Source organism: Copidosoma floridanum, unplaced genomic scaffold (assembly GCF_036245765.1).
Source record: "Copidosoma floridanum isolate Cflo_tuat_1 unplaced genomic scaffold, Cflo_Japanese_pri ptg000030l, whole genome shotgun sequence".
NCBI lineage: Eukaryota > Metazoa > Arthropoda > Insecta > Hymenoptera > Encyrtidae > Copidosoma > Copidosoma floridanum.
The window spans coordinates 38,818,478-38,845,111 of record NW_028321907.1 but is presented as its reverse complement, the minus strand read 5'-3'; the positions used below and the strand labels follow the sequence as shown (position 1 = coordinate 38,845,111).

Below are 26,634 nucleotides of genomic sequence, written 5' to 3'. Positions count from 1 at the left end.
TTTAAAAATCACTGATTTTTCACTCCGTGGCCTGTACTAAAATGGTGAAGTTGTAATACCAATTATTCCTGTAAACAAAGAGTATAAAGATACTTCAAACGCCAATGTTTATAATTACTAAGTACAAGTTCACCTATTATAAAACCTAAGCAGCGAGCAAAGCACAACATTTGTGCTGCAGATTGCTTGGTTTTAATTTTCGTTTGAATTTCATCTTTTCAATTTTTTTCGTTTCCTTTATTAAAGGATACGGTTTGTCTCCCTAATAAGGTCGATAATAAAATTTTTTAAGTCTCCTGTTTAATGTTTCTAACATAAATAATTTGTCCTTAAAAATTAGACTACTTAAAACTTTTGATAGAGTATAAGGTACGGTTCCTTCACACGAGTCGTGCACCAAATCATGCAATTTGTTTATAATTACATGACAATCAATCAAGCTGTTGAATATTGAGCCTTCTTCGATTCCTGTTGTTATGGATATCTTTTTAACGTTATTACTGTAGTTGAAAACAGTTCTTAATAACGATTCATCTTCGATTAGCATATTTTAGCAAATACTTGAAGTCACTGTACGAATTCTAGAATAACGAGTAGCAGAAAAGCTTTCAACAAAGCCTGTCATAGAATTTTTTTTGAATACTCGTTAAACAGTAATACAATTCGTGCATAGCAAATCAATGTTTATGCGAATCATTGATTACCTTTCCAAATATAGCTTTGTTTCCTAACATTTTTCGGTGGTGTTTCGAATGAAAAGTACAAACTAGAAAGATATTTCGTAGTTTGAAGTGTATTTGGGAGGTAAAATAGGTAACAAAATATATCCTCTACCCGGTTTCTGTTGCCCTGAAAGGAATTCCAAGGGACTCCCAGTTTCAGAGTCATCATAATAAAAACAAAGGAAAAAAATGTTTTGTTCATTGGGGAAGTTGTAATTTTTTTGCCACAATTCAGCTTGCATGATGTTTAAAACTACGTATTTTTCGTTTTCTAAATGTCAAAAAAAAAAAATAGTACATCACACAGAACTGTGGGTTCATTCAGAAAGCTTTCTATTGTTTGTTTGATTGTCATGCAAACAGCGAAAATTGGCTTTTTCGTTAAAACTGTTTCTGTGTATTTTTTTATTTAAAAAATCTTTTCATCACCAACGTTTGTACTTTCTGGATAAGAAAAACCACAATACTTCTCATATCATTTAAATCTCTTGTGCTTAGTATCAAAATTTTTTGAAGTATTTTTATTTTCGTCTGATAAATTATTAACATTGTGAATTTAATTTTCTTCTAAGCATTGGAATTGTGATATTTTAGTTTTTAAGTAAGGTATGTAATAGTTATCAAAAAGGTTCTGAATGTTAACAATTATTTCTTAAACTGCGCTTCTAGGAATGTATGGTTTACTATATAAAAAAGGGAAAAATTGCATTAAACCTAAGTTGAGTTGTGACGGGGCTGGCTGCATCGTAATAAAGAAATGCTTAGGATGTAAAAAATATTTAAAACAATTTGTTACTTCATTGAATATGAAATCATAAATCTATAACTGTTTTTTTAATGTATGCACAACTGCGTATACTTTTTTATCAGAAATATTTAGTACATGAAAAGTAACAAATTGAATAATGTGCCGAATTATTTCACGTGGACCATTAACGCATATCGATAGTAATTTGAAATATACTTCTACAGCATTAGTAATTAAATTAGGTTTGTAATAAACACTTGCATTAATTTCAATATATATTGTATGTATCTATTAAATTTCCACAAATAGTTATTGCAGGACAGATGTCTGACCCGACGAATTTTTTAAAAATGTGTTACTGTTTGCCAACAAAATCAATTAAAATCTTCTCGGTATTATATCATCGTGATTCTGAAAGTATTAAGAACAATTCAGTTTTTTTAGTGTTTTTCTTGTTTATTAAACATTAGTGATGTTAAAATGACCGTGATAAGAAATGCTTCGTATCTCAAGTATGTTACTATTATAAAAAAAAGTATGTTTCAATTAGAAATAATCGTTTTGATTATGTAAATACTATACTAATATAATTAGTACTAATATAATTTACTAATATAAAGAAAATCATAAAAAATTGTAAAAATAAAAATTTGTCCTACCTTTGACATTTTTTTCAATTAAGGTCATTTGTTATGCCTTCAGTACGAAAAATAGCGTTTACCCCATTCAATCGGAGCAATCATAATGATACTTATATTGGTACTAAAAGAAATGAGACGTCAGCTATGAATACTATTTCTCGTACCAAGAGCACAACAGACGTTCAAAAGTCACAAAAAACGCCTGAGATAGGAAATCTACTTTGTTATGTATTACTACTATCATGTCAGAATGGAAAAAAAAGTTGTATGTCAAAAATAATAAATTTATTTACAAAATTTGTATTACCTTCACATGACGAAATACTACTTCAAAAATTTATTCGTCGTTCATTTTATCTTTGTATTAAAAGATATTGTCGGCAGTTTGATCAAGTAAATCAGCAGTAGCAGATAATGTAGATAAGGCATACCTAAACAAAGTAAAAAATTAGAGTTTTCATAATAACCAAATACCAAATAATACTAAATACTGATGACTAAGGTATATTTCACCGTGTGACAGAAGACACATCTATAAAAAGCAGCAGTTTTACCTTATTGCACGAAGGTTCTAGATCGCATTTTTATGACATTTTAAAAATGTATGAGGGATTCGAATACCTTGTTTATAAAATTTACATCCATTCTGTTTTCTAACCTCAGACTAACGATTATAAAAAGACAGTTTGTTTGGATTCCCAAAGCTGTTCAGCTGATCAAAAACTTGCGATACCTAAGAAGTGTGAATATAAGTATTCATTCGGCTGTAGGTACTATACACATAGATTTATTTTAAATTACAAATACGTTCATAAGTATACTTCAAAGTAAACATTTGAAAAAAAATAATTTCGGAAAGAACAGTTGCATGAGATTACAAATTTTTTTACAGGAGTGAATTAGTAATACACTTCCTAAAATACTACTAACTCGGAATCGCTAAAACGTACATCTAAATTCTTGTGTCAATATATAACTTATAAAACATAAAAAAACTCAATGAGTCAAGTGTACATAAAGTTAAAAATTTTTGCTGTCGTTTCCAAACAGCAAAATTCAAATTGAAATTATAAAATACAGTTTAAGCTCACCAGCATATATCTAGATGGTCTGTATAAGTCAGAGTAAGTACTGATAATATTCTGAATTGGTGATGAACGATAAGTTTTTTTCCTTTAATCAAATGATTCATACTTATTACTACTACTAATTGCTTGTGTCTTAGACTTAGAGCCTAGAACACATTTATCAATTCGCAAAAACTGTCGATGAGTTAAAAATCAATACTTTATTTTTAGTTATACCTTTTTCTTTTATAGTTTCTTTAAAAATATCCAGCTCACTGTAGTATGCGCGATCTGATTTATATGCTATGTATAAATTTTCTTGTGCACTGAATTGTTTATCACTTGGCAAATACTAGTCTTCTTTCAGTTGATTAGCAAAAGTTTTACAATTTTTTTTTCACAAACGGAAAAACTGTTCTCTAGTTAAACTAAAATACTAATAAAATTATAATAGAACAAATTCTTCATTTAATATTTCTATGTAAACTTACTGATATGTTCCGTTAAAAAATTCGTTCCCAATGAGAATGTTAGGTAAGGTTGTACAGTAACTGACCTTTAGACACTTAAGGTTTTATTTATTCATTAAACTCAATTTCAAAATTCGTGCGCATCAGGATGCTGGAGATTAGATGCTCAAAATTATATTTATTTATGAATTATTTAAATGAGCTGGCAGTCAAGTGCGTTGGGTTATTGGACACGGGCAGTCTGAAATTTTGGAAACTAATAAGTAACATGAAAGCCCTGGCAAGCTTATATAAAATAAGCTGATCGAGATGACATTTATTTATAAATTCTACAAATGCACTGGTAAACAAGCACTACGGGTCACTGGGATATGATACTTAAGATTCTATTTATTTGTTAATTAAATAAATGCACTTGCATGCAAGCGCATTAGGTTACAGAAGAATTAGCTGCTCGAGATATTTATAAATTAAACAAGTGCGATGGCAAGCGAGTGCTTCGCATTACTTGCTTAAGGTTTTCTTAGCAGCTCAAGGTTTTACTTTTTAATTAATTAAACGAATACATCAGCAAGAAAGTGCATCAAGTTACTGGTGATAAGCAGCTCGGATTTTCTTGACTCATCATTTATTTATTTAAATGCGCTCGTTAGCACGCAAGTTGGGCTACTGGAGATCAGCTACTTAGAATTTAGTTTGTTTATAAAATAAATATATGTGCTGGCAAGCAAGTGCTCCATGTTACTGGTAATTAGCCATTCGAGAATCCATTTATTTATACAACAAATAAATAATCCGGCAAGTAAGTAATTTTGATGACTTGGAATGAGCCGTCAGCAATTTTTTTTATTTGCAATTTCAAAAAATATCCTGGCAACGACGTACGTCAGAAATTAGGAGCTTGATATTTTATTTGTTCATGAATTGAATTAATACGTTGTTAAGCAAGCGCGTTGGGTCACTAGATATTAGTAGCTGAGTATTTGATGTTTTTCTAAGTAAAATAAATGTAACTGACAAGTAAACGCGTTGGATTACTAGGAATCGAAGCTCGAGATCTTATCAACTTTTCATTGAAATACATGCACTGACAAAATAGCATCTTGGTTAACTGGGGATTGGATGATTAGAATTAATTTTTTGATAAATTCAGTGAATGCGATGGCAAGAAAGTGCCAGATTACTAAAGATAAGTCTCTCATAATTTACCAACGAAATTAATACTAGAGATAAGGCGTTCGTAGTTTCACTTATTTATAAAATAAATTATCTGGCTATCAATGTAATAAATAACATTAATTTATAAATAATATGAATGCTGCAACTGGGGATGAACAGCTCGGAATTTTATTCATTTATAAATTACAGAAATGCGCTACCAAGCAAGCACATTGTTTGGTAAAACACTTTATTAGATCTTGTACAAGAGGGTTAATTACAGCGTGAGAGGCGTCGTGAGTGTGAGCGGGACAAGCGTCCAGTCGTCTTGGAGAGCAGTGCTCAAGTGCCCGAACGCAGAGGCGGCTTCCGGCAAGGCGGAAGCCCGTGAGCATGGCGGAAGTGCACGCAGCGCCTCGCTCGGCTGTCGCGCTCGGGCGCGAAACCAAACAATCCGCCCGCCTCGATCCTGGATCGAAGAACTACGTGCCGCCCGCCAAACCTGGGTCGGTCGGGGAGTCTTCTGGAGGCGGCGGAGCCGCGGAAGGCGCTGACACAGGCAGCAAGACCATCTTGGTGATGGATCGCTCGTACACGCCAGTCGCCGTCTTGAGGGTAGCAGCGCGGACAAAGCCGTCGGCTCCCGGGTGGACGCTGATGACACGGCCGATCGGCCATCGGCCGCTGGACTGCAGAAGTGTAGCGTCGAGGAGGACGACCACATCGCCGACGATGAAGTTCCGGCGAGGAGTAGTCCATTTTGACCGCTGTTGGAGTGTGTTGAGGTATTCTCGGCTCCAGCGGGACCAAAACTGGGCGCGGACCCCCCGAACGAGCTCCCAGTGGGCGAGCGCATCCAAGCTCTCCGCAGGGGGGCTGGGCAGAACGATGGAGTTAAGAGGGCCACCGACGAGGAAGTGCCCTGGGGTGAGAATATCGAGGTCTCCAGTGTCTCCAGATAGTGGTGTCAGTGGTCGGCTATTTAAGACCATCTCAATGCCAACGAACACCGTGGAAAATTCCTCGTAGGTTAGGTGGCGTGACCCCATGACGCGCCGGAGGTAACTTTTGGTTGACTTGACGGCGGCCTCCCACAAGCCACCGAAGTGAGGAGCACCCGGTGGAATGAACTTCCAAGCAATTCCTTGATCGGCGAAAGAGCCCGCGACCAATCCCCAGTCCAGCTCGGCTGTCAGCAAGGCATCGCGCAGCTCAACATCAGCGTGGCGGAAGCAAGTCGCGTTGTCGCTCCATATCTCGCTGGGCCGACCGCGGTGTCCAGCGAATCGGTGGAGGGCGCCCAAGAAGGCCGCAGCTGAGAGATTGCCAACCAGCTGCAGGTGCAGGGCCTTGGTGGCGAGGCACACAAAAACGGCGATGTAGTCTTTCGTGGTCCGGACTCCTCGTCCTCTGGTGGAGAGTACATGGAAAGCGCCGGCGTAGTCCACTCCGGTGCAGGCAAAGGCACGAGAAGGGGAGACTCGAGACGACGGCAGTGGGGCCATGAGTTGAGTCGCCGGTCGCGCTCGCAGCCGGATGCAGACGACGCACCTGCGGAGGTGAGTCTTGATCCGCCGGGGCCCACCAAAGAGCCAAGCGCGCTTACAGACGTAGGCACTGGTGACACGGTATCCACCGTGCAGCGCCCGAGAGTGCGCCCAGGCGATGTCCATGGAAGCGAGGGAAGAGGCGCCGCTGAGGATCGGCGGGTGCCGCTCCTCGTAGGTCAGCGGTGAATGCTCAAGCCGCCCGCCGACGCGCAGAATCCCGTCGTCATCGAGGAAGGCTGCTAACGGTACCAAGGGGTTCGTCTTCCGCAGACGTTCGCCCCGTCGAAGATACTGGAGGTCGGCCGAGAATGATCTCTCCTGGCTGAGGCGTACACACGCGAGAAAAGCGTCGTAGAGTTCGGTCGGCGTAAGAGGTGAAGCGACTGAAAGCACGGGGCCCCTGCCCAAGCGGCTCCGGACGAATCAACGAGTGCGTACGAGGAAGCTTAGTAGCATGCGTAAGTTGGAGAATTGCTCGAGGTAGCTAGCGTCGAGCTGCTGCACTACGCAGCAGATGGATGAATGCTGGTTCGGTGCGGGGAGCGGGTCTAGGGGCCACGAGTCGACGTCCTCGGCGAGCCAAGCGGGGCCCTCCCACCAAGTGTGCTGCGAGCGAAGGCCGGTCATGTCGGCACCTCTGGTCGCGAGGCCGGCTGGATTTGACTGGGTCGGCACGTATCGCCAGACGCTCGAAGGCAGGATTTCCATGCGTGACAGCGGTCGACAGGTACGCGTAGCTCGTTGGCAGCGGTCCGCAGGAGCTTGGCGGCAATCAGTGCGGCGCGGAGCTCGAGGCGCGGAATCGTCATGCGCGCGGATGTCTCTGGCGCCGGCTTGAGCGAGCGAATCGGCGGGAGCTTCGTCCGAGCCAGAAGAATGTGGCAGAGCGCCGGCCCAGCCCCGGGCGCGAGGTGAGAGTAGATGACGGCTGCCATCGCGCGGTGACTGGCGTCCGAAAAGCCGTGCAGGTGAAGCTCGGCAGAAGGCCCGACTCTGATCGAGCGCGGTAAGGTGAAGGTGGAGATGGCCTGGAGCTCGGCGGTAAATTCCGCCCATCGGCGAGTCATTGAGATCGGCGCAGGCTCGTCCCAGCCCAGTCTGGCGCGCCAGAGTTCCTGGAGCAAGAGCTTGGCATTCAACACGATCGGCGCGAGCCAGCCGCATGGGTCAAACAGACCTGCGAGCGCCACGAGCATCGTCCTCTTTGTGCTGGAGTGGGCTGGAGTGGTGGAGGCGTCAACTGAAAGCAGTCCGTCGGTGGATCTCACTTGACCCCGAGCTCGCTGACGAGGCCTTCGGCGCTTAACTGCTCCCAGGTCGGACGTAAGCGGACGTCCTCAGGCAGATCGTTGAGTAGCTCGCGGACATTGGCCACTCACTTCCGCAGGGAAAAGCCGCCGGCCTTCATGAGCCCGCTCAGCTGGTCGTGGAGGCGCTGAGCCGCGGTGACGTCGTTGGCCCCGGAGAGAAAGTCGTCGGCGTAGCGGTCACACGGGGCGGCTGACACAGCTTCGGGCCAGTTGTGACCTTCGTACTGGAATAGCTGTTGGAGGGTACGCAGCGACAGGTAAGGCAAGCACGATTCGCCGTAAGTCACAGTGAGCAGCTGGTAGTGAGTTGGAGGCTGGCTGGGATCGGCAGCCCAGACGATCCGCTGCAGGTCGACGTCACGGTAGTCGATCCAAATCTGCCGGAACATCATGCGGATGTCGCTGCAGAAGGCGATGCGGTGCCGCCGCCAGCGCATGAGCACCGATGGGAGCGCGGCTTGGAGTCTGGGTCCAGCGTGGAGGACGTCGTTCAAGCTGTGGCCACTGGAAGTCGGGTTGGACGCGTTGAAGACTACTCGGAGCTTGCGCCCGCGATCAACATGCTGCCAGATGCCATGATGATGGATGTAGTTGACGGGCCCAGCTGTAGCTGCAAGCTCAGCGCTGGTGAGCGGGCGCATGTGGCCCATCGCGAGATAGTCAGCTATGAATCGATTATACTCCACAGCCATGTCGGGGCTTCGCCGAAGCCGGCGTTGCAGGGCTGCCAAGAAGGCCTTGGCGCTCTGAAGACTGTTGCCAAGAAGAAGCGAACCGCTGCCCTTCAGCGGGAGGCGCACGATGTACCGTCCGTCCGCGGCGCGTCGGTGGTCTGCGAATGCACGCTCGCACTCGATGTCCTCATCTGAGTGGCGGTGAGCCTGAGGAAGATCCTCCATCTCCCAGAACCGCTGTAGCAGAGCGGTTAGCTCGTTGTGCCAAGGCAGAGCCACGTTAGATTTGGTGACTGCACAGACGGCCGACGTACCTGGAGCGAGCCCGACGGCACGGCCTGCCAATACCCAGCCGAAGACTGTGCGCTGCCCAACAATTTCTCCTCATTGAGTGTAGCCGGGTCGTAGCAGCAAGTAGTAGTAGTCGGCGCCGATAAGGAGGTCGACGCGTTGTGGCGTGCCAAACGAAGGATTGGCGAGGCCCTCGCAGTCAGCCCACTACCGGATTGTCTCCGGGTGCAGCGGGGTGGAGGGGGATACCAGGCCGAGCCTGGGCAAACACAGCGCTGTCAGCGCGACCGGTGGTGCGGGCCCTGGAAGCTCGAAGCAGAGATGGGCCCGGACTCTGGACCGGACGGCGGACTCGCTGCCGACGCCGGAGATGCTGGCTTCGATGGTTTCTAGTCGTGCGCCGACCAGGCACGCGAGAGTCGCAGAGATGACGGTGACCTCGGAGCATGCGTCGATCAGCGCTCGGGCCGGAACTCGACGACCAGGAGGACCGCTCAGATGGACGAGGGTGGTCGGAAGCACGGCTAGTCACGCTTGAGGTGATGCGTCAGTCGAGTGCTCTCCCGATGAAGAGGTGGGTGGGTCCGTGCGGGGCTGCTTTGATGATGTAGAGCCGTCGGGCTGCCCTGAGCGGCGGCGACGGGCACCGTCGTGCAGTGAGCTGTGATGCTGCTCTCGGCAATATTGGCAAGCCGACCGGGAGGGGCAGTACTTCACAGCGTGCCCGGGTCGGAGGCAATTGAAGCACAGCCGTGCCTGGTAGACGAGCTCCCTCCGTGTGCGTACATCAAGCCCCTAGAACTGCGCACAACGCCCGGGATAATGGCCCTCGTGGCACGCCGGGCACGACGGCGTATCGTTACTCGTGGCGAGGGCGTGGTAATTGCGTCCTGATGTCGAGGAGTTCGAGCGTGCGGCTATCCCGCTGAAGGGACGTGCGGGCTGCGAGGCTTCGACAGAGCTGGTGGCGTGGCAACGGTGCCGAAGAAAGTCGGTCAAGGTGGCAAATGTGGCGACGTCAACTTCGGAGCCGGAAACAGTACTCTCCAACCGTTGGAGCTCCTCCTCCCATGCACGCCTCGTCGCTGGATCCATGCCAGTCATTCCACACGAGACAAACCAATCGTCCCAGCCAGCTACGGGACGACCTAAGGCGCGAAGCTGGTCGCGATGTTTTTCCAGGGTGTCCAAGAGGCTCTGCAACCCGCGGTCGGACTCGTCTCTGAGTGGCTTGATGTTCCGCAGGGCTGTGACATGGTCGTGGACGAGAAGGCAGCTGTGTTCGGAGCGCGCTTCAAGCAGAGCCCATGCCGTAGAGTAATTGGCCTCGGCTACCTGGACCGTATCGAGGGCCGCCTTAGCGTCTCCCTGAGCGAGCGACTTCAAATAGAACAGGCGCTCGACGTCGGTGAGTTGGCAGTCCTCGTGGATCAGCGCTCGGAAGAGATCACGGAAGCTCTCCCAGTCTTCTCGTCTCCCGGAGAAGTTCGGAATGCTGATTCTCGGCAAGCGAGGCCCACGGCCGGAAGCCGGGTTCCCTGGGCCCGAAAATGGCCCGGTAGGGATAGGTGCCGGCGCCAGGGAGTCTCTCGCGTCGTAGAGGCAAGACCGTGCGTCGAGGTAGTGCGCTTCCACATCAGTGTACAGCTGGACCAACCGAGACGCCTTTTCCGGTGGCGGAGCTTCGATGAGCTTGAGATGGTTGGCTTGAAAATCGCCCCAATATCCGCCGAGCAACTCCAACCTCGCTTCTATCATGCCCGAGCTCCAGCGGGCTGGCTCCATCTCATGAATGGTGTGGGCCAGGTGGCCAACAACCTCGGCGAGAGCCGACTGAGCTCCGAACAGCACGGTCCAGCCTTCGTCCGTTCTGAAACATTAGTATTCGACGCTTGAGCGAAATATGCCACCGAGCCACAGCTGGCGGTGTTAGGGGGGTCGACAATTCAAGTCGAATCAGCAGACGACGCGCTTGAGCGGACAAGATGTCCGCCACGGCCGACAAGGAGGCCGTCGGCGGATCATTGCAACAATGGCGGCTTGATATAGCCGGGCCACGTCTATACCACTCGTTAACTTTGGCCGTCAGCGACACAGCCTGCTTGCCGCCGTGGCTGGGCCAAATGACTGGACCGCGAGCTCTGTCAGCCGCGGCAGTCCCTCACAACATTTCACGCGTGCAGGGCGACACGGCTTCAACATTGCCGTGGCCGAACGACTGGTGCCGGGCCGCGGGCACTATGGCGACCGCGGCGGCCATGTTCGCGCTTTGTTTGTCACTTATACTTACATTGCTTCAAATAATGTGGAACCACCGGCTGTCCTCTGGGCTGCTGGTCGCTGGTTATCTCCGCGGAATCCGGCTCTCAAAGGACCAATGTTTGGTAAAACACTTTATTAGATCTTGTACAAGAGGGTTAATTACAGCGTGAGAGGCGTCGTGAGTGTGAGCGGGACAAGCGTCCGGTCGTCTCGGAGAGCAGTGCTCAAGTGCCTGAACGCAGAGGCGGCTCCCGGCAAGGCGGAAGCCCGTGAGCATGGCGGAAGTGCACGCAGCGCCTCGCTCGGCTGTCGCGCTCGGGCGCGAAACCAAATACACATCGTATTACTAGTGATAAGTTACTCAAACTTTTATTGAATTTTGAACTATACGAATGTGGTTGCAATCAAGCACATTAGATAAATGGAAAAATAGACAGCTGTTAAACAGGCACATCATTTTACTGGGGGTTAGACCCTTAGAATTTGAATTATTTATAAATGTAATAATAGTAACGACAAGATACCACGTAAGGATAATGAGAGAAAGCTGTTTAGGAATGAATTTATCTATCATTTTAATAAATGTGGTGTTATGTAAGCGCGTTGCTCACTGGGGATAACCTGCTTATGATTTTAAGTATTTGTTATTTTTATGAAATCCTTAGCAAGCAACGACGTCTTGTTATCGAGGATCAGATTCTTAGAAATTTAGTTATTTATTCATTAAATAAGTTCTCCGGGAAGCAAGAGTGTTGGGTCATTGGGTTTAAGCTACTCGATAAACCATTAATTTATTAAGTTAATAAATACAGCGTTAAGCAAGCATGTCAGGTGATCAAGGATAGGCTGCTCAGGGTATCTTATATTTAAAAATGAATTGGTGCTTTAGTGAGCAGGTGCGTCTGATTGCTGGGAATCACCTGCTTAAGATTACATTTATCAATTTCACCAGACGTTACTGTAGATTAGCAGCTGGGGATTTCAATTTTTAATAAATTGTATAAATGCGCTTGCAAGCAAGCATGTTAGAACTCTGGGGATAAGCCACTTATAACTTCAATTATTTGTGTATGAAAGAAATACCCAGACAGTCACGCACGCTAGTATACTTGGTATAAGTTGCTTAAGATCCCTATTATTCATAAATAAAATGAATGCACTGGCAATCAAGCGTGTCAGGTAATAGAAGATAAGTGGCTTGGAATTTTTTTAAACTGCCAATTTAATGCACTATTTAATATATGCACTAGCAAGGAATCACTTAGTATTAGTAATTTGATTGTCTGCTCGAGTTTTATTTGTAAATTAACAAGCGTTAAAAAGTAAGCACGTCTCTACATTAGGGATTAGCTACTTGAAATTGTTATCTATAAAATAAATAAATGCGCTGGCTAGCAAGAGCTTCGGGTTACTGGAGATAAGCCTTTTAAAGTTAAATTTATTGTCAATTTATTTATGCATCCGCAAGGAAGTGCTTTAAGTTTTTGAGGATAAGCCACTAGGTATTTTATTCATTCATAGGTTTTATAAATAATTTGAAAAGCAAGCACATTGGATCACTGGAAATCAGACGCTTACATTTTATTTATTTTTAATTAAAACAAATGCGCAAGCACGCAAGTACAGCAGGCTACTAGAAGCTAGTTAGAATTTAGCTGTTTAGAATTTAATTTTTTCTTTTTAAATAGATAGATGCGCTGTCAAAAAAATGCGTTTTGTTAGTAAAAATTAGCTACATGGTATTTTATTTATACATAAAATAAACGACTAAGCTGGCAGTAAATGCGTTGTATTACTGGAGATCAGCCATTCGGGATTTCAATTATTTATTAATAAAATAGGTACGCTGGCAAACAAATGCATTGGATTACTGGGGATAAGCCAATCGATATACTTTAATTTCTTGCGTGACTGCGTGAAAAACTTGGGCGTGCAGCTCACCAATGATCTTCCCTGGAACAGGCAGGTAGCTGCAGTATGCTCGCAGATGCACGGTGTTAGCAGACTACCTTAAGTAAACACTGATCATGGTATATTACGTCACTAGGACCACAAGGGCGCGGTTGTTTTATGTTTGTGCCCAAGTTGCGTATAATATTTTTCTTACCGATAGCGCAAAGTAACAATTTTGCGACCATGGGCACACTTTGAGCCCCGTAAATCACTTGGAGCTCTAGGAAAAAAAGTAATTTGGGCCCAAAGGGTGCAAAAAAGTTTTCTGCCCTTGGGCCCAAAATGATTACAATGGCGCAGAGTATGGCCTGAGGGTGCAAAGCAGCAGTTACACTTTGGGCCCATGGTAAGAAAAAATTTTAACTTATCGAAAAACTTAATCGTACAGAAATCAAATTTGCAAAGGCGTCAGCATTATGCTGTATTATCAACTTTTAGTCAAGCACGCGTACGTGCACATATCTTTAAAGTAGTATAATGACCCAAATCATAAAAAACGTTTTTATACGTTGATATTGTACAAGTAAAACTGTAAACTTATTAAATAACTTATTCACATATAAGTCAAATAGACAAGAGTATCAGTACTGCGCTGTGTTGTTACAACAAGGTTAGAACTCGATCACACATAAAATTCGATACGCGTAACTACAGGTGTACAGATTTGAAAAATTGTCTATAGTATAGCTTATGTTTTAGATGTTCTTTCTCTCTTACTAATATTGTGACTGTTGCAAATTATACGTAGCATTTTAGATATTAAGCGTTTCTCATTACATGTTTATTTGTAAGGAATTTTGATGTCATCCTACTTGAAAGTATTACTATTATTTGGTCCATGCATAGAAACGATGAATTCACTTTCATAATGACTTGAAAATGATATCTTATTTTTGTGTAACACCTTTTCTCAATCGTACGAAATCATTCAATTTTATATGTCTTCTTGGAATTATTGCAATATTAAACTTTTTTGAATTTTATTTTATTGTGTGGAAAATTATAGGAAAGTATGGTTATAAAATTAAAGAATTATTGGTTGATGTTTGAGATAAAGTTGTTGTTATATTATTGTCATTGATTTGACCAAATCTTCTCTTAATATTTATTAAGAAAACAAGTTGGACATCAAGTTGGACATCTTATTTAGCATCTGCTTTACAATTTTAACACTTTCGTTGTGAAACGACGAATGTGATTATTTTCTGGCTCCGTGTTTGTAGTTGTACATAATATTGACGATTTAAAAGTTAAAAGTCTATTTGTAGATGATATTTTTCGGTTCCAAATTGTAATAGTTTTTCTACACTTTTTCACTAGTATAACGCCCAAAATATTGATCTTGGTATTAATTTCGATCTCATGAGTGAACTTTAGTTGCATATTGTAATTTTTAACAATATGCAATATAGTATTGAATAGAGTCATCTACGTAGGAGAAATAAAAGTGCAGTTAAGGATTGTATTAATGTCACAAAATATTCATATAGGCACGGCCACAGTCTTTAAGCACTAAGTCCGCAAAAAGTAGAGAAATTGCTGATTCCACGGGGGTACCAAATATTTAACGATAAAGAATGTTCTTAAATATAAAATACATATGATCAAATGAAACATCTGTTAGATAAAGTTTCTCTTTAAAAGGGATTTAAGGTGCTTGATTTATATGACATGCTCGTGTTTCAAGACTTTTAATAACTAATTTGCACGGTATACTTGCAAAAAGACAGGTGACATCTAGAGAAATCAAAACATGGTCATTTGGGATTTTAAATGTTTTGATTTTTTAAATTACTACTTCACTATTGTTAGCATGATATTTAGATTTTGGAACAGTATTTTTCATTTTTAGTAGGTAAACTATAAGGATTCTATTCCAGTAAGGATTCTAACTTACCACGTGGATTAGTCTTCTCAATGAATTTTCCTCCTTACTGGATTGGAATCCTTACTGAATTGAAATCTTCACTGGATTAGAATCCTTACTGGATTATAATTCTTATAGGGGTTTTCAGCCTAGTGGCCGCAAATGCCACTGCATTAAGAGTGTTACTGCGTTGAGAGTCCCATTACCCTACTACCTTCACTTTTTAATTAATACGCAGGGGGATCCCTATTACTACTCACCGGGGCACTATACTACCTCCAGTCTTTACTGCGCATGTTTACTGCGCAGGAGCAGCGAACGAAACATAGATTCTGTTGGTGCACAGCAGTTTCGTTGCTGAACTTGCTACTCTCGGTGTCGAGGGTGAAAAAGAAAGTTATTGCATATAACCAAATAGGAAAAAAATTAATAAGAAAATTAAAATAACATTAAAAACTATTGATAAATTATAATATTTATAAAATGAAAGAATATTATTTTAGTTTTATAAATATCATTTATATCCATTTCATGGACTCAGGAAAATCTAGGAGAAACTTTTTGTACAGTCCATCGTTGCGATCCGCATGTTCACCTTGTAAGCCCTAGTGTAATGTGGGAAAACAGTGGCTTCTTTCATTTTGTTGGTTTGAGAATAGCCCAAATAAGTAGTATTATGAACAATAAATTCAAATCTTCCTAGCTATTGTTTCCTCAATGAGCCAAATACATGCACTAACGTTGTGTAGGTATCCAAATACTATCATTGTGTAAGTGTTTTCGAAGAATTGTATCTATAGTATGGTACGGAAAATTAATTGACTCCCACAGAATACCATGAAAACAGCATTCCAACCATAAGTTTTCTCTTTTGTATTTGTCTGAGAGCCATTGCCATGGAAGTTGCTCTCTTAAGAGAAATACTATAGGATCAGTCAGAATGAAGTGGTGGTATAGCTAATTCCTTAAGCTAAACCGTCGACAGACTGTTAAGAACCTTGTATACTAACTACGTATTCCATTAGTCATAAGTGTTCAGAACCTTCAGATGAGTCCTTCTCACTATAGTACTTTTTTTATTATACTCTATGTCCTTCTCCCTAATGGATCACTTTTTTAATTACCTTTTTCTGATTCTTTTTTCTTCTTCTGTTCAGTTTACTTTACATACCTGTGAATAAACTTTCCACACTCTTTGTATTTTATGTTGTACTCTTTTTTTTCCACACTCTGACCTTGTCCCATGTTTGTTGATAGATGAATGATGTTAGCAGAGTTAAGCATTATTTTAGCCTTTCAGCAAATTAGCCTTAGTTAAAAGTTTTCAATATTACACGTTGGTGTGGTAAATTTGCTAATGGTTGGCTTGTACTATATATGGATAGCTTTTTAGAAAACAACTACAATTTTTTTTTTTTATATTTAGATTTGTCTTCAGATTTTTTGTACACCGATTCCTTTTCCTAACGTCTCTTCTCAAATTGTTCCTACTCTTCTTGTCTTCGTTTGTTTTCTACTTTTTCTCGGCTCCAGCAACTGCTGCTGCGACTTTTCTTTATGACGATTAAAAGACGAACGATGCTAAGCGAACTAGGCATGAGTATTTACAGGTTTACCCCTACTATCACTATCACTCCCATCACTACTTGATACGAGTTTTTTAACGTCTCTGCTTATCAGACTCGATAGAAAAATGGGATCGTCCAGAATTAAGCATTTGGCTTATGCGTTGGCGGGAAAATTATCGTGAGATTTAAACTCCAAACGCACATTAAGGTGGCTTGGGCGATTTTTATCGGTTGGATCAAAACCTCTGAGATTCTGAAATTGTATAAATAAAGTATGCCAAATTCATTTGCGATAAGAAAATACTGGGATCAACGGCTTAATTTTTTCGCAAATCGCTACTGAAAGTTCACCAATTTAACACCTACGCTTATGGACAGTGGTCACAAAATCGACTATATTTTCGGAAATCTTTGATTAATCTCAAAAATTTAAAATAGTTCTTGTGTATTTTTTTACAATGAGTCTATTAAATTCTTAAAAATACTTTATTGGTAGTTTCTTGATCTTGTACTTTGGTTTTCTCGAAATACCTATATTTATTGAAAAATTGACCGTCGAAACGCGTTGACTTTTTAGGGGTCCTTATGGCACCCTTCTCTAGGTACGGTACCATCCGCCCAAGCCACCTTAATGAGAGCCTTTTTAACGACTCATTTGGTTGGAGCAATTAATAATGATGAAAGGTACATGGGATAGGAATTAGACTTTGCTTAATAGTGGGGCATGATCTTTACTATAATGAGAATTTTTAAATTTAGCAAAAATATCATACAACCATGCAAATTAATTTTTTGCTAGATTGAGATTAAGATCACCGTAAGGATAATATTGCAAATTTAAATAGAGCTTTACACTCCTTATGTTGCAACGATTAAACACGCTAGCATTAATTTCTCTTCAATTATTATGGTTCATCTGGAAAGCTAAAATTACATACTGTGATTTTTCCAACTGATTCGACGTTTTGACTGTCACAATACGTATTAATGTTGTGGACAAAAGTGGAGTAGCACTCGTTAGCATTGCCATTAGCCGCTACTTGTGATAGCATGAATGCATTCAAATTAGTTTTGGATCTTGTGAGTATGAGTTTATGCATCACGTTAACAACAATCTTGCAATAGTCTTCAGAAAAATTGTTAGTGTCCGGGCTATTATTTTACTCATTTAATTTAATCATTTTAGATAAATTTGATTTTTAAATATCGCGCGCAGCTCCAATTCCAAACTGTACGCTTGATAGTACTATCTACCACTCGCTAGGTGGCAACTACTAGTTTCTGGTAAACACTGCAAGTAATAAAGTAATTGCTAGTCTATAACAGAAACTGCGTGATAACTCGAAATAATCAACCTAGATCATGCAAATACGTGGATTGCATGCATTTTGTTCTTCTTAACTGTTTATATATAAAGCAGTGGTAGAACTAGTATATATTCAATAAATATCACTGTACGATGAAACCACTCTCGCACTTTTATTTGTGCCTCTTTCTTAGTCTCTCTCTCTCTCACCACTTCATTTGTATCACGTGCTCATGACCCCTCTGCCTTTTAGTTAAGAGTGAAGGCAATTGACCACTTGGGAACGGATAGACGCTTGCCTCTCCAAAGAATACGCAGCAGTACCTTTCTAGAGTTCCTTCCCCGAAAATTCACTCGGGACGTAGCCACGCAGTTTCTGAAAGAGTTCTTTAAGAGTTCTCTCCTTTAGTAACGACTAAAGGTGATCCTACTCAATGGGTTAGGACCACCCCAATCATACCTAGGGTCTTTGTCCCACGAAGACCAATGTCCCCTACTAACCCTTTTCTAGCCAGTAGCCTAGAGCCATCAGAAGGGCCCAAACCTCTTATCCGCAGTATCATCCAAGTGCTTCTCCTCCTGCAGGATCCAGAGGAACCCCGGTCAAGAAGTAAATATCGGAAAGATACAAAACGATCTTGGTGCTGATAAGACGAAGGAGTTAAAAACGATTATGTGATTACATTGTTACATACTGCAACGGTTCACTTTTTCGAGGGTGGCATGAGGGTGATAGTGGGTCGTGCAATGAAACACAATTACAGTGAACAGAGAAGTTTAGGATAAAAGCAACTGAATAACACTCAGAGTCGAAGTGAATTTTAATTAAATTTTAATATTTATTCAAATTGTAAAAGAAAACAAACAAAAAAGAAATATGAATCATGTTGTTGAATCCAATGTCAAACTGAAATTACTTCAACTGATGATTCCACTGACTCAAAAACACATTTTTAGTTTTGAAATAAGTAAATGGACACAATATAAAAAAAAAACTTTGCGTTTTTGAATAATTAAAGAAAAAGTCGTAAAAAGTATAAATTTTAAAATTCCTATGACTGCATTTGAATCTTATGCCGAAACATCAAATAAAAAAGACCCACTATTCGGGTTCAATCACGTTCCGTGAAGTAATTGAACGACATAAAATCAACAGAAAAAGAATGTTTAAGAAAGTAATGCTTTACACATAAAAAATTTCGTAGAATACTTACCATATATTCCCAATCCAACTTCGTAACCTTTCCCGGACAAAGTTGTTTCCCCTACTACTAAGCTTCTGAACTACTTTAAAATAGAAACTAACATTGGAATGCTATTCATTGTAGAAAACGTGATATTTCATATTTACAATTGAAAATAGTAAGATATAATCGTCAATTCAAGAGAGCTATACATAATGATACGCAGACTTAGAATGCACTAGGGCTTCATTCTTTACTTTTTTCTTAATAAACCAAAATTCAAAAATTCGAAACAAAAAAATGAAAAAATACAGATGTTTCATACACGTACAGGTAATACTATTGCGCGACCCGCAATACAAGAACGTTGTCCATACGATCAAAGTCCCTACAAATAAAATCAATTTCTAACAAAAAATAAATAAAAAACCCCTAGAGATGGCCGAGAAAGCGGACAGTAGGTCACCTTTCGGTTTATTGAGCAGCCGAGGATTTTTATCTACCAACTAAATGATCTCATGAAGTGAGAGCAAGGCTTGTCATTTACCTTTTAAAAAGAAAACATACCTCGTTCCCAACCACGAATCGAATAATAATCCCATGAGAAATGCGACACTAGAAAGAAAAAACACAAGGGAACACCGGGAAACCTCCTCCAAGCAACACCACTGCGCACCGAGAAACTTAGCACCAAAAAAAAGCCCTCCTTTGTTACTGATTGCTGACTCCAGACCACCACTTAGTTAAATCAATTAAGCAACCAGGGATAGTTTATGTCCTTTGTCTGAACTCATCGACAAATGTTGATGAGAAGACGACACTAGAATACAAAGGAAACACTTACTATTTTTAACCGTGCAGCAACATGTAATGATGGCGGTAGCTTTGTCCAGAAATTTCCGGCAACAGGCAAGAAGCACTGGATGTGTATTGACCCCGCACGGACCCTTGGTATTGATGCCTTGCGTCGTCCCCTTTTCGAACTGCCGTCCCAACCTCTCCGTTTGGTCCTTGAGTCCTCTCTTGAGAAGTGATTCTCCAAGACTACTTTCCCGAGCCCTTTGCTCCGAGCTCTCTCAAGTGAGTCCCCTCTCCCGGTCGACCGCTAAACGCCACCGCAGCTAATGCGCATTCATTGTCAAACCGAGGCTTCGCGCATTTCCCAAACCAATTAATTCCTCTACGTTCTTGTGCACATACACACATAAAGTACACCCTATACGCGTACTGTCAATATATACTGGTGGCCCTCCGTCTCTAAGACTCATCGAATATAACAACGTAGTGTGTTGACACGTAATGTCAGTTGTTTACAGTTAAAAACTTTACGTCTATTCTTAAGGTAGTAGTCGAGCACTCTACAGTGCGTGCCATAATGCGCTATAGCGTATGCGTATACTATATATATCGCTTCGACAACTATCTCGAAAAATAACAACGTTGTAGGAGCGAATTTCACTGAATTTATCAACTTTGCAAAGCTCGAACAACAAAACTATTCCGCTGAGCCCTTTTAAATTGGAACCACAGTTGCTTTATAATATAAATTATATCATACTATTTTTTACGAAACATTGTAAGAAGCGTTTTAGAGATATAAGCAATTTCGTTCACAAATCGACCCCCAATCCGGCGCTTTCCTATACCTCCTGTGTTAAAAGTTTAACATTAAAACTTTAATATCTCCAAAACTATACCGCTAAGCCTCTTCAAATTTCGGCTCATGATAAATAATAGCAATCTTAAGGCACACACAAAATTTTAGAAAAATCGTAAGAAAAGTGTTTTTGATCGACTACTACCTTAACACTTCTCAGGATAAAAACTTCTGATTAAAAACATTTTTGTTCGGAATCCATATAGATAATTTGGTCAAATGATAAGCTGTTAAAAGCACGAAAAAATATAATAGTGCTGAAAAATATCGTGCGTTCCTTTACGCCATAGTTTCTTGTTGGCCCTAATGGGCCGTTGACTTGGGCTTTCTCACGTTACATTAAATAAAAAAGGCTATTTGTTAAAATTGTAAAGATTTAAACTAACGAAAATTTATAGTGAATAATTTTTTTTCCAATCTCACAAATTTACTACCGGAGCAACAAAGTCCTGAAGCCTAATATCTCTATTTTTTATTACCAAAATGAATACAAACACATATTATGAAAATTGTTGTTATTATTATTATTTTTTTTTCTTTTCTTTCTCCAAGGTCGTCCAGAATGCTTAGTGCATGATAGAAGGGAGCACGAACCCTTCCCTGTGTGGGATTCGCAGTGAGCCTATAAATGCTGACTCTCGCTACGGTTTTATTTGCAATAATGACTGGATGCCTACTAAACTGGCAAGACCTATCTCCTTGGACACATGTCTCAGAGTTCGCTTTCGCATTAATACTTTGAGCCAGGGTCACGGACTGTTGACCATTAACGTAACCATCCCTCGAAGTATCGTTACCGTCGTGATGTTGCCTTCTCTTTGTTCTGTCTGGTCGCCTGCTATTTTGCGGAACTATCGATTTTCGTTGCTTTCCCTTGCTGATGGCTCGAGTAAGTCAGTGCAGCTTGAGTCTGCAATAGTTATCTAGCTTTCATCCTCTAAAACTCTATCTGCATCTAGTAAACATCGTACTTTTGGCCTCTTCTAGCGCCTTAATAAATGCTGGTCAGCTGTCGCTACCTACTGTATGTTTGACATCTTCCGTTCCGCAAGCAAAACATCGGACCTCCTCGTTGCAATCTTTCTTACGGTGATTGCAGCTGCCACATCGAAAGCATACCTTTCACCGGTCCTCTTTGTTGCAGTTCCGGGCTACGTGTCCATACTCCAGACACTGGTAGGATCTGAGGACTTCAATTCGTCTCCTCACTTTGCAGCTTGCGAAGCCTATTAACAGACTCTTTGTTTCTTCTATATATCTGGCATCAGTCTCTCCAGTATTTACTAAATCTATCTTCTGCTCTCTTTTATTCGCTTCTAGAAACGTTACTGTTCTGATCTGTGGTGAGCAACCAGGGATTCCACTCAATGCAAGTTCAATAACAGCCTTCTCAATAATCGAATCCAGATCCTGGATTTCGAGCGTTACCCTTTTATTGTCTGTTTTGACGGATCCTAGCCTTTCAACGGTCTTAGCTAGACTGCTAACCAGGAACTCTTTGTCCTTTACTTCTTCAACTTTAAGGAGAAGGTCTCCCTATCTAGTCGTAGTGACTCCTTTGACTGTGATCTCGTCCTTTTCTGGCTTAAAATCAGTCCTCATCTTCTTTATGACCTCGGCAATGCACTGCCCTTCCGTGACCTTAATGAGAGTTTTCTTCTCCTTTTTTCTGGCATTATCACGATTACTGCTGTCACTACCATTAATTCTTATCTTGAGGGTAAGCTCTTGATTTTTCTCGGTCCTTTTCCCTTTTTTTAAGGAGGAGTTACGTGTCTCATTCGAAGCTTAATAAATATTTTTAATCCTAGACTTCTAAGAAATTAAATATTTTGATGCGTCAGCTTTTGACGTTTTAACTGTCTTTTCCTTTGACGTGTTGAAGGTTTGCATGCTCGTTGTTGACTAAATGCTGGAGTGCATGTTGAGCTGCTTATATACTTCTTATAATTGTACAAAATTTCCATTTTTTATCGTTATGACTTCTGCACAAAAATCAAATTATTCTCTGACCGGGTCAACTATACGTAATTGTATGTGATCAACACTGCGCCCAACAATCCGTAAATGAATTATCTGTGAAGAAACCTCAAACATTTTGTATCCTGATGGATTGGCTAGGAAAAATTTGTGAATTGTGTGGATCTTTTCTTCGTTTATTTAAGCCCCAGTAATGCTATTACACTCAACTCTCAGTGTGTTGTATAATGATAAAAGTATAGTGTTTTTCCCCATTTTGAACAGATGAATTGCTTAGACTTTGTTGATCTTACAGGGCGTAATGAAAACTTGATGTTAAGTATCAACAAAAAAAATATGTTTCCCAAGTGCAGATAAAACGCACAATACCCTGTTTACAAGACAGTTGCTCTACCACTTGAGCCACTGAAAAGCCGTACATTCACTCGCACCGTAGGTTTGGATAAGTTTCCGTTCTTAATTTGAACTGTTTTTACCTCCAGCTAAATGTTTAATAGGTATAGTAAAAAATAGTTCTAAGACTCGTAGATAAGTAAGAAATTTAATATCGCTCTAAGAGGTAAGAAAGAAATATTTATACATTTATCATCGTGTCGAAGCATATGTAGATGGCAGCACTTTTGTATGAGCACTTTTAAAACCATTCGTATCCTAATTTCGGTAACAAATGTATATTTTACTAATTCTTACTTAATATAAAGTTTTTGTTTCACCCTATAAGATCGACTAAGTCCAAACAATTTATCTATTCGAAATTTAGAGCAACAAGATTATACTATAATCATTATAAATTATGACATCCCATTTCGTATACTTAGTATTTGCTACTTTGAAACACAAGAACCATCGAGCAGTACACCTGCTTCTGCAATCGCATAACATAAAACTTACTTCTTTGGAACAAGCTACCATTGCAAAACTTGAACTACGCGTGCAACCTCCAACAATATTATAAAGCGCCCATCTTACAACATCAATTTGCAGTGGTACATCTAAGACTGTGAATAATCAACAATTTCAATATTCTTAACTACGTAAGCCCACAAGAAACATTATACCCAATTTCGACAGCAACTTGTACTTAATGTAAAATCCAAGAGATTAGGGGTTTTAACCATCAATTATTGTGTAATTATTGTACCACGACTGTGTTCGTGTCAATCGATAGTAATTAGGTTAAGCTCTGATTGGTCGTTCCGATCCTCAACTTGACGTGTATTCCTCATACACGTATTAAGAGTATAAAAACTCCTCGCACATAACAATTTTTGCCTTTTCTCTTTCATCAAGTGCTCCAAAGTAACTATAAAGGTTGGAGAGTGAGTTCTGTGGCGTCTTTTAAGCAGATGTAAGACTTTGTTTGGTGATTAAGCTACGTGTTAGAAGCGTGCATTTCAAGCAAATGTAAGACTTACTTCAGAGACTAAGCTATGTGAGAAAAGATCGAGCAAACCAGGTGACTGTAAGCTCGCCTAAAAAAGAATTAAGCAGGAACAAGATAGAAAAGACTGTCAACTTGGGTTCTGACGTTAAAAGAAGCAGCTTAATTATTATCATCGCCATGAGTACTCTCGTGTAGGATTAGAATCATCGTCGCAGTCAACCTTGTATAATCTTGCGACTACATGCGCGCAAGCAGCAGCTAACCAACGATCATAGAAGTAAGTTGAATTAAAAAAAACCATAAATTGTATAAGCATTGTAAATCTGTCTGAAACTTTACAATTTTTAATATTTGTAAAATCAACTATTTTCGCCCTTTCTTAATTTATTTAATCATCAGATGAGACACAACTTGGTTGTTGACAAAATTTCCTTTTTTTAATTAAAAAATATTACAATTACTTAACTATGAAACATTTCAAGACTTAATATTCTAATTAATTAACACATAATTCTTTTCTTGGTGAATAAATTGAATGTCAACGAATATTTAAATAGACAACGTATGACAAAGACCTTTACAAGGACGTCAGATAAAAGGACGAATAAGATACGCTACTATTGCATTACATGAGATATAAATTAAAACAGTAGGTCAACGCCAGCTCGCGTATAATATACACCAATACTACTGCACCCGTAGCATTCAGTGAAACCTGACACCACAACGCCAAGTCAACGATTTAAAAGTATTCTGTAAGTAAAAGCAAATAAGGCTTTTGTGTCGACAGCTGGTTCTTGACGAACACAAATTAAATTTATTTTTGTAGAACGAATCTATGAGTTCCGCCTGTATCTTATAAAAGTTTGAACGTAACAATATCATCAAGTCTATGATCTTCAGTAATATACATTTGTTATTAAAAAGGGGACATGGATGGTTTTAAGAGTGCTCATATAATAGTGCTGCCATTTGCATATGTGCCGATGCGATAATGAATGTATAAATATTATTGGTATACTTCTTAGAGTAATATTACATTTCTTCCTCATCTACGAGTGTTAGAGTCATTTTATAATATACTTATTTAACATTGATCTGGAGGTTAAAACAGCTAAAATTAAGAATGGGAGTTAATCCGAACCTACGGTGTGAGTAAATGTACGGCTTCTCGGTAGCTCAAGTGGTAGAGAAACTGTCTAGTGAACAGGAGGTTGTGCATTCGATCTGCACTCTGGGAGGATATTTTTCTCGTTCTTACTCAACATCAAGATTTTATTCCACCTTATAAGATTAACAAAGTCCAAACAATTTATCCCTTAGTGTGTTAGCTTTATGGAAAGCCACAGGTACGTCTGAGTTATTGGTGGCTTCACTTCTGAGACTCGTTTATTGAAACGCAAGAGACGGCCTATAAAATTTTTCGGTCTAAAATTAATCGTATGACTACAAATAATTACACTACGAAGTGTATTATTGTTGAGTTTGATATCAATAGTTATATTGTTAGCCTGTAATACGTCCACTAAAAATGACTCGATATCTCGGATATAGCAGCTGTCCCTCATAAAAACAACAACTTGATCATCTACGTAAAATTTATTATTATCTTCATCGTCATTTGGAATCGAATCAAATGTAAGGAGTTCTAATAAGCCAAAAACGTAGTCATGTTTTGGGGATAATTTGATAGGTGGAAAATACTGCGAATACAGAAGAAGTACCAGACAGACTGAGTGTCAATGTTTCTTCCAGGACTGCTGAAGAGCAAATGAATTATTTTTTATTACGACACTCTGTCATGAACTTTTTGACAACTTTCTCAATAAGAATTGTAAGCACCAATGGTCACAATTAGAAGAATTAAATTCTTGATATCTTTAATACTCATACTTAACCTTGTCAACTCCCAAGTACAGCAGTAAATCAAAAGGTGGCTGCTGATTGCCAAATCTGTCGAAATAAGTAACATGATAACTATATTTTCGATACACTACTTAGTGAGTTCCACGTCCATCCTTATCTTCAAGATTTACAATAACAGTTTTACGATTTCGTGGCCCGTTCGAAATTAAGTTGTTTTGCATCAATATCCTACGATAATTAGGAATTTTCAGTTTTCTAGCTTACTTAAATGAATCAATGTTGGTTCAAAGGTTAAAGCTCGATCAGAAATTTTAATTGTATTAATTTTTTTTTCTTAAACCTCTTTGATACTTTTATTGTGTTTTTGGTTTTCTTGCAGCTGCTGCTTAGCAGCTTTACTAGCATTCATATTTTTTGATATTTAAGCTACACCATCAACTAGTGCACCAGTTGCACTCAAGTCAGCAAATAAAGTTATAAGAGGTAGTGCACCGCCAGTTTGAGTAGGGAGAGATAAGATATGTGGTTTTTTTTACTTTTTTTACCACTTGCCTGAACTGCACTACGTGCCCCCTTAAAAATCAACGTTGTAGCCTTAATAAATGTATGCAAAGCAGTGCACGGTCTTTTTTTACTATTCATACTCATACCCAAATTTTTTTTTAAGCCTCATGGTACTCACAACAGTGAGAGTGGCTTCTTTTCCCCCAATACTTGAATCTTCGGGTTTGACTCTTCGCCAAGCTTTCTCAAGACTCTATCTGCTGAGTTTCTAGCTTTGATTTTTTCTCGATTCTGAAAATAAGCTATATCGTGCTCCTTGCACGCTTTATCTAGTAGATTTTTACCTAGATCACCTCCAGCAAGACGTTTAACTAGTTCAGAACCTGGACCATAGTACTGTTAGTCTGGTTTATAAAGTTTAACGGGTAAACTGTTTATAATCTTATTTAGGAGACTATGTCCTCATGTACGA

General features: G+C 40.6%; 3 protein-coding genes across 3 annotated transcripts; all 3 read right to left on the bottom strand.

The window, feature by feature from the left end:
* Positions 1-5,288: 5,288 nt before the first annotated feature.
* Positions 5,289-6,983, bottom strand: LOC149373623 (uncharacterized). Its single transcript, XM_089596942.1, has 2 exons — positions 6,785-6,983; positions 5,289-6,739 (listed from the first exon to the last, which is right to left on the bottom strand). Exons 1-2 carry the CDS (start codon positions 6,981-6,983, stop codon positions 5,289-5,291), a joined length of 1,650 nt encoding a protein of 549 aa, XP_089453068.1.
* On the bottom strand, positions 6,980-7,552 carry LOC149373622 (uncharacterized). The gene has a single exon (XM_089596941.1). The coding sequence runs from the start codon at positions 7,550-7,552 to the stop codon at positions 6,980-6,982; it is 573 nt and encodes a 190-aa protein (XP_089453067.1).
* A 179-nt stretch (positions 7,553-7,731) lies between these two features.
* Positions 7,732-10,416, bottom strand: LOC149373621 (uncharacterized). Its single transcript, XM_089596940.1, has 3 exons — positions 9,441-10,416; positions 8,881-9,155; positions 7,732-8,706 (listed from the first exon to the last, which is right to left on the bottom strand). Exons 1-3 carry the CDS (start codon positions 10,414-10,416, stop codon positions 7,732-7,734), a joined length of 2,226 nt encoding a protein of 741 aa, XP_089453066.1.
* Positions 10,417-26,634: the final 16,218 nt, after the last annotated feature.

Excerpts from the sequence above, each read along its gene's own strand:
- LOC149373623 (XM_089596942.1), bottom strand. The coding sequence starts at position 6,983 with ATGACCGGCCTTCGCTCGCAGCACACTTGGTGGGAGGGCCCCGCTTGG. Across the intron at positions 6,740-6,784 it reads AAGCTTCCTCGTACGCACTC|TCGCTTCACCTCTTACGCCG; the intron begins GTTGATTCGTCC and ends CCGTGCTTTCAG.
- LOC149373622 (XM_089596941.1), bottom strand. The coding sequence starts at position 7,552 with ATGCTCGTGGCGCTCGCAGGTCTGTTTGACCCATGCGGCTGGCTCGCG.
- LOC149373621 (XM_089596940.1), bottom strand. The coding sequence starts at position 10,416 with ATGGAGCCAGCCCGCTGGAGCTCGGGCATGATAGAAGCGAGGTTGGAG. Across the intron at positions 9,156-9,440 it reads GGGCCATTATCCCGGGCGTT|CCGTGCTTCCGACCACCCTC; the intron begins GTGCGCAGTTCT and ends AAGCGTGACTAG. Across the intron at positions 8,707-8,880 it reads GTTTGCCCAGGCTCGGCCTG|CGCACAGTCTTCGGCTGGGT; the intron begins GTATCCCCCTCC and ends ATTGTTGGGCAG.